Genomic DNA, 12,673 nt, shown 5'->3' with positions numbered 1-12,673 from the left:
CTCAGTTTTGTCCTCAGGCCCCTCTCGTCCCAGGAGGAATTTTCTGCTACCAGATATTGATGATTCCTGGAAGTTCTTTCCTAGAGATTCCTCTGGCCCCCAGAAACCCCTTGCTTCCCCATTATGAGCATCTCTACCTCCCTGAGAGCCCCAGGACTCAGGGCCTATGCCTGCCTTGGAGCTAGAAGCTCTCTCTCCAGAGTACTCCTGGGCCCCAGGACCACCTGCCCTATGACTGTCTCTGGCTTCCCCCAGGTCAGTCCCACTACCCCACACTGCCCTTGTTGCTCCTTTCTGCCTTTCCCTGCTCCGATCACCCCCTCCCTCCACCTCACCCAGGCTTTCCTCCTGCAAAATCTCCATCATTTCCTCTTCTGACCAAGAGCCCACAGGACCAGACTGGGATCCCCTCAGAGCTGTCTTTCCTCTCCCAGGTCCCAGATGAGCACTGCAGAGTTGTTCCTGGCTATGCCTGTCCAGGGGACTCTGATGATCTTCTCTGTATTCCTTTCCTTCCCCACCGCTTCCCAGGCCTCCAACCTGAGAGTGCCTGGACTCAGCCTCCCAGCCTCCTGCTGTCCTACCACATCTGTGCCCATCACTGTCCCTGCCGTGATCTTGCTGTTGACCTTCCATGAGGCCCAAACCTGATTCCAGGCCTTCTCCCTGTGGATAGGGGCTCCCTGGAAGGCTTCTGTCCCAGCCTCCCTCCCTGTGCAGCTGATTTTCCCCAGGGGGAGTGACTGTGTATCCCTCTGCTTCCAGAAAGCCCTTTCTTGCCCGTCCAGGGCCCCAGGCTGAGCCAGCTGCCCCATCACCCTCCATCAAGGAATAGCCATGCCCACCAAGGCCACCTGTCTCCGAGCCAGCTGTGAGCTGTAGCTCAGAAGCAGGCCTGGCCCCATTAAGGGAGCCCTCCAGGGGGCCCTGTTCTCTGGGTTTCCCTCCCTTGCCACCAACGCTCCTGGAATCTTCTGCTTCTGAAGTCTGGGCTCCTTTTGCTTTCAGCTGGTGGTCATCACTTGTGGTCATAAGGCCTTTATCCTTCCCAGCTTTGGTGAGAGGTCAATGGCCCCACAGAGAGACAAAAGAAAAGACCCGTTACATCAGGCCAAGGCACCTGTCTGACCCCAACTGCTTTGACTGACCTTCAGGTTCCCTAGTAGAGAAAAACCTGACCATCTCAGAAGCCAGGGTGTGCCAGCTCACTGATAGATGAATCCTATCACCACCTCCCCCAGCCCTCAAGCCACAGACCATCCCGCTGTTGCCATGTGCTTCATGAGGATTTTTGGAGAAAACACATAACCCCAAACTCATCTCCTTATCAAACTGCCACGAGCAGTTGCATGGTTTTTAAAAGATCTATTTGCCCTACCATCTGCCTTACAAATGCCCAGTTTAGTTTCCTGAGATCACCTCGAGCCCACATCCCTAGGGGGATTTAAGGGTGTTCTTTGGCCTAACCGAGGGACTTCTCACCCATACTGAACTTGGGCCAAGCGCTGGCCAGGACCCTCAGGCCATCTTGGATCTGCACCCCCAGAGTAATTCCAGAGGCCTCGTGGAGGAGATATAGCTGAGGTCGACCCGGCTGGCAGTGAAGGGCCTACATCACAACAGCTCAGGAATAGATCTCGGGAGCCTTCCTCATTCTCTGACAGGGAAGGAATCCTCAAAAGCAAATGACTGACCAAAGGGAGCCCCTACTCCTGACCTTCTCCATGCCCTCCTCGGCCCTGAGGCTTGCCTTGGTAGAGGCAGGGAAAGACAGAGGTGTGAACCACTCACCTTCAACCACCAGCCAGGCGCTAGAGCTGTGGAACCCAGTGCCTAGCGAGTAGAGGCCCATGTCTGAGAAATGGGCCCCCCTTACCACCAGACGGTGGGTCAGCCCATCAGGAGACACAGACACTTCATATTTGTTGCTGAGTTGGAGTGGCCGGTGCCGGAAATTCCAGGTGGCATTGGGGCAGGGATTGGAGAGAACACACTCGAAGACGGCATCACCCTGCTCTTCACAGTGGGCCTCGGCCAGCGGGACCACCACTTTGGCGGGGATGGCTGTCCGGGAGGTAGGAATGGGGGTGTCAGCTTGGCAACATGACGCAGTGTGACCTGACACGGTGGGGCTGCTTGGTCAGAAGCCCAGGTTCAGACCAGCTCAGCCACAAACCCCTTGTGTCATCTTGGGCAGGTCACCTCCTTACCCCAGGTGATAGTCCCCCCCCCCCATAAAATGAGGGATTATAATTAGGTTATGAATAGTAAGACTGTTTTCAGCTCTGGAATTCTATAATCCTAAATCCAGAAATTGTATCTCGGGGTAAGATGGGTACGTGAAGAAAACCTATATGCTGACTGCCGGTGCTTTATATATGTTATCTTATGAATTCTTGTGACCATTTCCAAGGTAGGTATTATTATTTCCTTTTTATAGGAAAGGAAACAGAAGCTTCAGAAGTTCAACGATTTGCCCCAGTTTTACCCAACCAAGAGGCAACCCGGTCAGAATTCACACCCAGGTCTGGCTGATTCCAAAGCCCCTGTGCCTCTCCCCTATACCAGGCGTATGCCCAGGCATACCAGAGATCTCATGCCCTCTTTTTTCTCAACCTTGATTTAGAACCATGTTCTTTACACTCTATCTGCCCAAAGCTTTCTTCTCCAGTCTCTCCTCCTCCCAGGAAGCCTCTGGAGCTGTCAAGTGCTTCGGTGGAGGGGGGCGGGGGTGGTGATGGTGGAGATTGCATACACAGCTACTTGTGGGATGGGGCAGAGTTTGATGAGGGAGGAAGGGACAGTTCCCAGGTGAGGTGTAGGCACTAGAGGCAGGGAAGGAAGAGGTCTGTACGGGGCACAAGTGTGCCTAACTTGGGTAGAGCTTCTTGCTGGGGGGGTCTGGGAAGTGAGAGTCTGCATCAGAAAGGAGTGATGAGGAGGAGTGGTATTAATTTGGACCTAATCTGGAAATAATTGGCTGCTGCAGAAGGTCTGTGAGCAGGGGTATGGCATGGATGTTGTATGTCTGTGGCTGGAACTCAGCACCAAGAGAACATAGACCTTGGACCAAGACTTTTGGAAAGCAGAGATCACTTCAATTTAACATCTGGGTGTATCTTCCTCTTCTGAACAGTCTTTGCAAGGCAGGGGTAGGGGGCACATCACATTTCTCTTCCCCCCAACCATGGCATGAGCCCCCCTCCTTACGGATCTCCCCCATTCGAACTTCTGAGGGGAAGAGCACCCACCGCCAGCATCCAGTTCCGTGGAGAAGACTTCCACATCCTCCACCTTGACCTGGTAAATACCAGCATCCTCAGGATGCAGGTCCCGGATCTGGAAGTGGTAGCGTTTCCCCAGCTGCCGCAGACAGTGCTTGAAATGGTTGTCGAAGCCGTAGGGGATCATCTCACCATCCTGAGGCAGAGAAAGGAAGAGGAGGGTTCAGGGCCTCAGCGGGTCCCCAGGACCTCCTGCCCCAACCCCACTCTGACAGCTTTCTCCCACTGGCCCAGGCACCAGACAACATATTGTTGGAACCACACGGGGGATGGGAGGGGGACAGGGGCAGGGGGTGGAGAGCAGGGCTCAGAGGCCTTGAGAACAGGGAATGCAAGGTGAAGGGGAATAAATGTCCTAGGAGTGTCCTTGACTCTCACCATGGAGTAAATAATCTGTAAGTGTTACCCAAGAGGCACCTGAGAGTGGGAGATCTCAGCTGAGATTGAGTAGAGCAGCTACCAAGCAGCCTGAGGGGGTTAGCAGGGGGCAGGGAGGCACCACCAGGAGCCTGGGGGGGGGGGGAGGGGGGCGGATGCAGCACATTCATTCCCAGAGGGGCGCGAGAGAGTTCTATCAGATACCCTCAGGGCTCTACAAAACCTAGTACTCTATACCCACGCCCACTTTAGCTAAAGCCTGGATAGATTTGCTATGTGCCAGATACTAATAATAGCTCATCTTCGGTTGTCTACTGTGTGCCAGGCACTGTTTTAGGTACTTGGGGCGCATCAGTGAATACAACAAAGATTCCTGCCCCCAGGGAGCTAAAATTCTACGAGGGACACAGACAAACAACCAATATCATAAGCAGGCAACATAACGTATATTAGAAAGAGATAGAACTAGGGAAAAAAAGAAAAGAGAGAGGAGGGTACAGATTCAGGAAGGCAGGATGGGGTTGGGGGGGCACAGCAGTGTCACACAAGGTGGCCAGGGGAAGCCCAGCTGCGGGGAAGACCATGGACGTGACAGGCAGCAGGACCAGTTGGAGCAGGGACACCGAGGCGAGCCCAGGGGAGGGGGGAGGGGGCAGGAGGAGAACAGAGCTAAGAGAAGGGGTAAATCATATATAATCTCATTCATCTTTTAATCGTGCCATGAGATAGGTCCTACATGACCCTCACTTTACATGTGAGGACCCCGAGGCACAGGGACGGTAAGCATCTTGCCCGGGGTCCCACAGCCAGTAAGTGGTGGAGCCAGGATGAGTCTGACCATAGAACTAGAATTGCTGTGCTCTGTTTCCTCCCCCAACACACACCTCTGCCCCAGTTCCCACTCTGTTGACAGGCGGTTACTACTGGAGCCCATGCAAGGATGTGTCAGATCTCTGGAGAGAGAGCTAGATGGATGGGGGTGCAGAATTGGATGGGGGACTTCTCAGAATCCTGTTTTAACCCCCGCCTCCGCCTGTCCCCGTGCCCTGGCTGGAGAACCTGGCTGCGTAACGAGAGGTAAGAGCACTCTGCGAACTGTCCACAGCGAAGTTTGACCTCACCCGAACCAGGAATTCCATACGATGCAGGACTCACCATCTGTGGACCTGAATTGCTCCCAGAGGAGAACCCGTGGGCCCCTATTTCCTCCCCGTCCAGGACCTGCAGCATCCTTGCCAGATCCCTCCCCCTTCAATGGCTCCTTCGGCCTCACCTTATACAGGTAAATCTTGCTCCCAGAATACTTGAGGTCCAGCTCCAGGTCAAACGTTGCGACCCCCTCCTTGCTGACCTTGATGTGTCTCAGGTTGGAGATGGTGTTGACATACTAGGGAAGACAAACCCGCCGGGGGAGCTGTCTGAGCTCTCTAATCAGGGCACTCCAAACCCGCAGACCCCAGCCCCCCAGGGCCCCACTGGAGCATGCATTTGCCCATTTTACAGGTGGGAAGAAATTTTCCAAGGGCATCAGATCAGCAAGGAAAGCGAGAAAGGACCCCAGGTGTCCAAGTGCTCTGAGAACCTGGGGGGGCTTTTCTGTTCATCTGTTATTCCGTCCAATAAAAATTTAGTTGAGCTCCCACTGTGCGCAAAGCCCTGTGATAAGGTCAGTGAGAAAGCTTGGAGGACAGAAACTGAGTCCCAGGATGTTTGATGAACCACCTTCAAAAATGATAAAATACTATTTTCAGGATGATGGAAACTCGTTGTTTTGCATTTCCAGAAGACAAAATCAGACTGATGCTATAGTTAGGTTAAATCCAGGGCAGAAGTTCCTGCAGTTTATAGGACACTGTGGAATTCCCTCCACTGGAAGCTTTTAGAAATAAGACAGGTATCCAAGGTCTGGGGAGGCTGACAGCTGACCGGAAGCCCTTGCAGCACCGGGCTGGGTGCCTTAAGGACCTTCCCTCGTTCATCCTCTCACTAAGCCTAAGAGGCAGGTATGTCTAGAACACCCATTTTACAAATAAGGAAACCAAGACACGGAGGCCCTAACTTTCCCAAAGCCCCAGATTTTAGTAAGTATCAGAGCCAGATTTTAAAGCCAAGTCGTGGACTTTGAGGCCTGGGTCCTTGGCCCGACACCGGGGTTGGGCGGGGACGGTGCGGACGAGGGCGGGTCCTCCACCAAGCCCAGCTCCAGGAGGGGGCGCCCGCGAGGCACCGGGCTGCGGCCCAGGAGAGGGTACCTGGGCCATCTTGTCCTCATGTTCCTTGCGCATCTCCCGCAGCTTGCGCAGCATGCCACGGTAGTCCACGATGCCGTACTTCAGGCAGATCCGCTCGTAGTCCTTGCGGTCGGCCGTCATCAGCAGCTGCCACACCTGCTCCAGGTCCGGCTTTTTCTTGGTGGGAGGCGGGGCCCTGGGGAGCAGGGTGGGCGGGTCAGAGGCCAGAGGAGCCCTGGGGGAGCCCCAGGAGCTGGTCTCCCGGGCCTGCCCCCCCACCCCTGCCCCCGCGAGGGGCCCGTGGGGAGCTGCCCTCTCTGCCCTGGAAGAAAGGGACAGGGAAGCTGGGCTCTGGGACTGACCACTGTCAGGACACGATGGACCCAGAGATGGGTGCGTCCGCCTTCTCCCCACAGTGCAAACTTGCTCGCAGGAGAAACACCACTCCTAACAACTTTTTTTTGTGTATTTCTGAGAAAGATGCGCAGGGCGGGGGAAAGGGGGAGAGTGCAGATTATTCTGTTACTTTAACACTTTTTTAAAAATATCATTGTTCTAGCGGAGCATCCCATTTTACAAAGGAGTAAATCAGGACCCAGACAGGAGAGATGATTAAGGACATAGAGCTTAAAGGCGGCGGAGCTCCCAGGTCAGTCCTCCACCTCCTCCCATTGGCCACCTGCAGTCTAGCTTCCTAGCCGGTGGAGTGGAGAGCTGAGCCTGGCTTGCCCATGGAAGTAGCAGGGAGCCTTCACCCCTGCCCCTGGACGGGCCCAGACCCACCTCTTTTTCAGGAGATTTCGGTAGTCCATCAACTCCTTCCTGAGGTCTAGAAAAGGAGCAGGAATGAGGCCCCAAGCCCAGGATGGGATGCCCAGGGGCTAACACAGGGCTATTCCGTAGCGATGGGGGTAGGGTGGGGTGGGCAGTCTGAGGACCTGTGGTCCATGGCTGACAGCCAAGCTTTTGAACAGGCTCTCCTGGGGACTGGTTATGCTCCATAAGGTAAGGGTTTGGCCAGGTAGGGAGCACCAGACAAGGAGTAGCCCATTCCCCCAATCCCAAGGAGATTTCTGGCCACCCTTCCACCTACCCTCCTGGGGTTCCTTGTGCCTCTTCCGATTCTTCCGAAAGCCAACTGGACCATCAGGAGGAGAGGAGGGAGTTAATGTGGACAGATGGGGAGAGAAACAAGACACATTGGTGGGTCTTCCTGAGAGCCAGCTGAGTGCCAGGGCCCTGCCCTCTCCACTGACCTCCAAGTCACAGCAAGGGCTCAGCAAGAGGGCTCAATAGGGGGGATGGTCTGTCTGTCATAAGCTTTGGCACCCCAGAGCCTTAGCATGATGGAGGTGGAACTCACCTGATTATCATCGCATGCAGGGGAGGCCCACTGACATGGCTGCAGGGACAGGGAGGTGGCAGAAGTGAGTGAGGTGACCGTGGGTGACGGCACACTGAACTGTCTCTGGAGGGGCTCTTCCGGCACCTGGGAGCTGCCGTTTCGGGGTATAGGCCAATGTTGCCAAAGAAGTCAGACACTGCCGTTTGGCTGACCCTGCAGCCATTCCCAATCCTCGTCCTCATCACCTATCCACTCCCACTAGTAGGAAGGAGGCCGGAAAAGCTAAATACTGTCTTCCCTTGCAACTAGGAGTGGCCGTGTGAGTGACACGGTTCTGGCCAATGAGATATAAACAGAAGTCTCCAAGGACTTTCTGAGAATGCTTTGGCTTTCTTGATAAGAGGGCCAGATGTACCCGGTGCCTCTGTCTGTGGATTCAGTGTGGGTCTGCAGCAGTTGTCTTATGACTCTGAGGAGATAAACCAGCCTCTTCGGGTAGCAGAGCAGTGAGACAGGAAGAGTCCGGCTGTCCCATGACAGCCCTGAGCTGTGGTTTGATCCCTGGACTCTGACCTCAGGACTTCTTATCATGTGACATGCTCAAGTGTCTATTTCTTGGGCTATTCGTAGTAGGGTTTTCTGTTACTTGTATACAGTATAGCCAATTGAAAGACTATATCTGCTTTCTCAAGAGACATGTACCTTCCCGTTATTACCCGTGGACAAGTAACTTAAAATTTGGAAACATTGTGCAAGCCAAAGCAAGCAAACCGACCCCACATATCTGACTGTCACCTCTGACATAAGCCTGTACAAAGGATCCTTTGTACAGTGGAGAACTGAGGCCCAGAGAAGAAAATGAAGCCCATTGAAGGAGTGAGCAGAAGGTTCAGGACCAGACACCAACCTCCAGCTCCTGCCCTCATTCCAAGGGTTTAAGAGAATATCATCCAGAGCCTCTGCCGTGGGGCATCTGCTGAGTGTGCGCCTTTTAAACCAGATGCAGAGTTAGCGCAGAAGTGGGTAAAGCCAAGGGCTCTGGCACCAGATGGGGCAGCAGCCTTGGTGTCCCTCTCTCCTTTTACCCCACCAGCTGCACAGCCTCTGAGGTCTCTGAGGGGAAAAGCAGGGCCAACATCCAAGCACTGACGAGACAGGAAGAGGGGGAGGGGGACGGGCCCACCTTCGATGACCATGAGCCTAGTGGAGCACGTGGCTTCTCCGTACATGTTCACTGCTGTGCACCGGTACACGTCTGTGTCCTCACCCGTCAGCTTGTTGATCTGCAGAGAGGCCAAGGCCAGGGGAACGGGGCTAGCACCTCCCTTTCCTCCACTTACTGGACATGGCTATAGGTGTATAAAGGTGAACCAGACACAGCCCTTTCCTTGCGGAGCCCCCAGCCTTCATCAAGAAAGTCAGACCCCAAAACAAAGAGCTGGATCATGACAGAGAGCAGATGTACCAGCTCTCTGCCATCAGAGGCAACGTGGCATAGCAGAAAAAGCTCGCGTGGTTTTTTTTGGATCGGATGGATCTGGGACTGAATATCATCTCTGTCATATGTTATGGGCTACGGCACCTTGGGTATATTACTTCACCCCTTTGAACCTTTGTTTCTTAGAAGGTGAGGATAACATCTCAAAAAGTAGTGAATGGTCAGGATTGAGTTATATAGTCTATGTCAAATGTGTAGCCCAAGGCCCAGCGCATAGTAGGTGTTCCATGACTGGTAGCTGTAATTATTACCCATATTGGCCGGCATTGACAGAGCGCTCCCTGGAGGCCAGGACTGAATAGACACTTTACATCAACCTTTTGTATTCATAACAACACCGTAAAGTAAGTACCGTTATCACCCCCATGTTACAGGAGAGGAAACAGAGGTACAGAAACAGAGGAGTAAGTAACTTTCCAAGGCCAAGGTGGTGGGCCTGGGATCGGAAGCCAGGCTGTCACACTCCAGAGCTGGAATTCTTAAGCTCCAGCCTCCGCCACCTGCCAGGGTATCAGCAGAGGTACCCGCAAGGCAGCCAGATCCACATCTGGCTCAGGCGACCTGGAGCCACAGGATGGAGCTGATTGGACTCATCCCCAACTGGGACCATCTCCTACTCCTCTGGGGATTGGAGGCCACCAGGGAGACCTTCGAGGGGACAGGAAGAAATGAGTAGACCTGGGTCAGGGGGAGAACTCAGATCTTACCTGTAGCACGTGCTCCTTGCTGCCAGGGGCAGAGGAGATCTCGTACTTGCTGGAGTTACTGAGGTTACCTTTGGTGCACTGCCAATGCACTTTGGGTCTGGGCTCCCCACAGACCACGGCCCGAAAGATGGCATTTTTCCCTGGGGCAGGAAAAGTGGTCAAAAGATTGGCAGGTTAGGGGAGGGGTGACAGTGTACTTTATTGAGATTTTCATTTATGTTACTTTCACTGCTTTAGGCATTTCAACTGCCCAATCCAAAAAGGGTGTCAGGCCTTGGTGCCCTTGACTCCAAGGCTCTTATGATGCCAGGCGGAGAGCAGGAATTTCCAGACAATGCCTGCTTGGCTTCTGTATCACAGAGTGTGGCTAGACTGTCCATGTGGAAGGGGAAGCAAGCAGGCTTGGGGTGGAATGGGGGATTTCTTTGCAAGTGGGTAAGGAAAGGAGTCTGAAGGATTCTCCCAAGACTGGGAAGGGGATGAGTCTTTTGTAGGTTCCATGTCCACTCTCGAGGTGGGATGGTCCCGAGACACAGGGTTCCAGCCTCAGAAAAGCGCCCGAGCTCCATGTTTGGTCTGGAAGGCTGGGCACTGCGTACCCTCAAGGAATGCCTTGGGCTCCTGCCAGGAACATCTCAGTAGAGATCAGTGAGGAGTGAAGATCCAAGGGCCCTCCCCAGTGATGAAAGACAATTTCTCATGACTTTGTTGAGTGGTGACTTAAAGTCAGATTTAGAAAAATAAAGTGCCATTCTTTTTCTTATACCGGAATGTTGTAAACTCAAGGTATTGCAGGAAGCTGTGTTGGGAGAAGAACACCAATTCTCATCCCTTTCCCCTAAAGCCTTTGCTGCCATCACTTTCCTGGGCACTTTTCTCACACGGCTCAAATTAACTTATTTTATTTTATTTTATTTTATTTTATTTTATTTTATTAAGAGAGAGAGTACAAGCGGGAGACGGGCAGGAGAGAGGGAGAGAGAGAATCCCAAGCAGGCTCTGTGCTTGGCTCAGAGCCCAACATGGGGCTTGATTTCACCACCATATCACAACCTGAGCTGAAGTCAAGAGCCGGGCGCTAACCAACTGAACCACCCAGGAGCCTCTTAACTCCTTTTTATAGTGTCTACAGTAGCTGCTCGGAGGCAGGGAGAGGGGAGGGCGCTAAGAAACACCACCACCGTTCCCGCTCCACGGTTAGCATCCCCCAATCTTATTCCCAAATATTTCTTGTTTCAGCATACCGTAGTATGTCTTCACTCCCTTTCTTCGTTTGGCTCCCCAGGTCCCTTGCCCTTCGGGGGACCCAGGCAGGCAGGCACCGCACAAGTATAAGGAAACACGGCATGGCCTGGTGCTGGACTTGGGGGCTGGGAAGCAGGCTGGGAAGGACAGCGCCCAAGCCCCCTCCACTGCACACACCCTCAGCAGCTCCCCTCCCAGGTCTCACCTTCCTGCAGCGCCATGGGGACGGGCTTCTGCTGGAAGTCTGGGGTGCTGAAGCCTTCGGGGATCTCCTCCACCAGCTGCCGGATGCTCACCCCATGAAGGCGGGATTTCTTGAGGGGCTTCCCTGGGAAAGGTGGGGGAAAGGGAGATGAGCCCTTCCTACTCTTCCTCGTGGGTGGCCCTTCGACACAATGGAGCACCGACCCAGGCACCCAAGGACCATGAACCCCTCCTCACTATCCTACCAGGGGGCAGGACTATCTCCCAGAGCTCCTGCCTGTGAGCAGGGCGTTTGAATTTTCTAGTGGAATCTGACAGTCCTCCAGCAGTGTGAATGGAGCCCCTGGGAAGCGGGCAGGGAGCACCCAGGGAAGACCCTGGGAGCATCATGGGGGTAAAGCTGGAGAAGGGAGAATGCGAAGGGGTTCCCCATGGGGGGCTTTATTCAGGAAAACAAGTTAAAACCCAAAGCCGAGACTAAAAAGAGCCAAGAGACAGGTGAAGTCCCAAAGACCTCTGAGCCCTATCCTTCCCTCCTCTCCACCCAGTGAGAAGCCCAGATGAGGGGCAGGGCAGGGGAGGGGAGGTCAGCTTTTCTCTCACCTGCCATAGCTTGGGTGCCTCTTTGGTTACCGAGGGTGGCAGCTGATCTCCTGAGAACAGAAGACAGAATTGTTTATGAGAGGTGCAGGCTGGTCTTACCCCATCTCTCCCACACCATCGGGGCATCAGTCGCTCTCTGGCATGGGAGCTGGGTAGAGTTGTTGTCCCTGAGCTTCTCTAACCCCACCTAATGACATCGATTTGTGTCCTGCAATTCCCTGCCCAGAGACAGGGAGAGGGCAGGTTGGTGCTTGGTTGTACCTTTCCCAGGTAATGGAGACCACAGGGCTGAGCCTGTAACTGGTGAGCTTGTAACAGCCTGAGCTGGTGGCTTGGCCTTTGAGTGCGTCCCCAGGCCTGATGGCCACTCAGAGGGTGAGACATAACCTGCCCGAAGCTCAGGGAAAACAAATTCCTGGCGTTTGGGATTCCTTTAGCTATTTAGTGGACGGCCCCCTCTTGATTTTGGAATGTCAGTTTTCCAGGGATATTCTCTGGGACTCCTGGCTCCTCCCCTAACTCTGAGATTTTCTAGCAGGACCCAGCAGCCTTCTGCCTCCCACCCTCAACCAATCTGGAATCCTACTGATGACCAGATCTGCAGGGGGGAATCCCTTAGTTGTCTGTTCTTCAGCTCTTTTTGACCCAGGCTGACAGGATCCTCATAAATCCATCTGGCCCCCCTCTGAAGCCAGTGAGTTATAGTGTCAGGTGACCAAAATGTTCTCCAGCCTTTCGCAACCACCGTTACCACTATCTCCCCCTGATTTCTTCACAATCGCCCCCTTCCATTATGGCTGATGGGGAGTGCCACCCAGGAGAGAGAGGGGGCTTGGTCCTGGGCTGGGATGAGAGCCTTGATGAGAGCCATGAATTGAAGGGCAGTGGGGGGGGGGGATGTCTTGAAAGAATTCTCCAGCAGTTCCACCCCTGGTGCACTTGGCCCGTGGCCAAGGGGTTCCATTTTGAAGATGCCGTTCCCTTCCCAAAGAGCCTTGTGTTCAGGATAGAATCACACATGACAGAGCAAATTCTTCCCTCCAACTGACACTTCCATTTCACAACTGTCCACTTCTGGCCTCAAGGTGTCCCCTCTACAGCCCAGCGGCTGCCCCCCAGCGCGCTGGAATGCCATGGCGCGCCAACTGCGTTCTGGAGCGGTCACAGGGCCACAGCCG

The 12,673-nt window shown here is 54.0% G+C and overlaps 1 protein-coding gene across 1 annotated transcript in view; it reads right to left on the bottom strand.

The window, feature by feature from the left end:
- Window positions 1-11,533, bottom strand: part of IGFN1 (immunoglobulin like and fibronectin type III domain containing 1) — a 31,217-nt gene extending 19,684 nt beyond the window's left edge. The window contains exons 1-11 of the mRNA XM_042976535.1: window positions 11,496-11,533; window positions 10,894-11,016; window positions 9,444-9,583; window positions 8,422-8,521; window positions 6,987-7,031; window positions 6,677-6,722; window positions 5,915-6,089; window positions 4,936-5,049; window positions 3,252-3,420; window positions 1,792-2,064; window positions 1,003-1,052 (exon numbers count right to left, since the gene is read on the bottom strand). Coding sequence (XP_042832469.1) covers window positions 1,003-1,052; window positions 1,792-2,064; window positions 3,252-3,420; window positions 4,936-5,049; window positions 5,915-6,089; window positions 6,677-6,722; window positions 6,987-7,031; window positions 8,422-8,521; window positions 9,444-9,583; window positions 10,894-11,016; window positions 11,496-11,502 — 1,242 coding nt within the window. The 5' untranslated portion in view covers window positions 11,503-11,533. The remainder of the gene's footprint in view (window positions 1-1,002; window positions 1,053-1,791; window positions 2,065-3,251; window positions 3,421-4,935; window positions 5,050-5,914; window positions 6,090-6,676; window positions 6,723-6,986; window positions 7,032-8,421; window positions 8,522-9,443; window positions 9,584-10,893; window positions 11,017-11,495) is intronic.
- Between the last annotated feature and the right edge of the window lie 1,140 nt (window positions 11,534-12,673).

This window comes from Panthera tigris, chromosome F3, assembly GCF_018350195.1.
Source record: "Panthera tigris isolate Pti1 chromosome F3, P.tigris_Pti1_mat1.1, whole genome shotgun sequence".
Lineage (NCBI taxonomy): Eukaryota > Metazoa > Chordata > Mammalia > Carnivora > Felidae > Panthera > Panthera tigris.
Note: the sequence above shows the minus strand (reverse complement) of the source record. Positions and strands in the feature narration are given on the sequence as shown.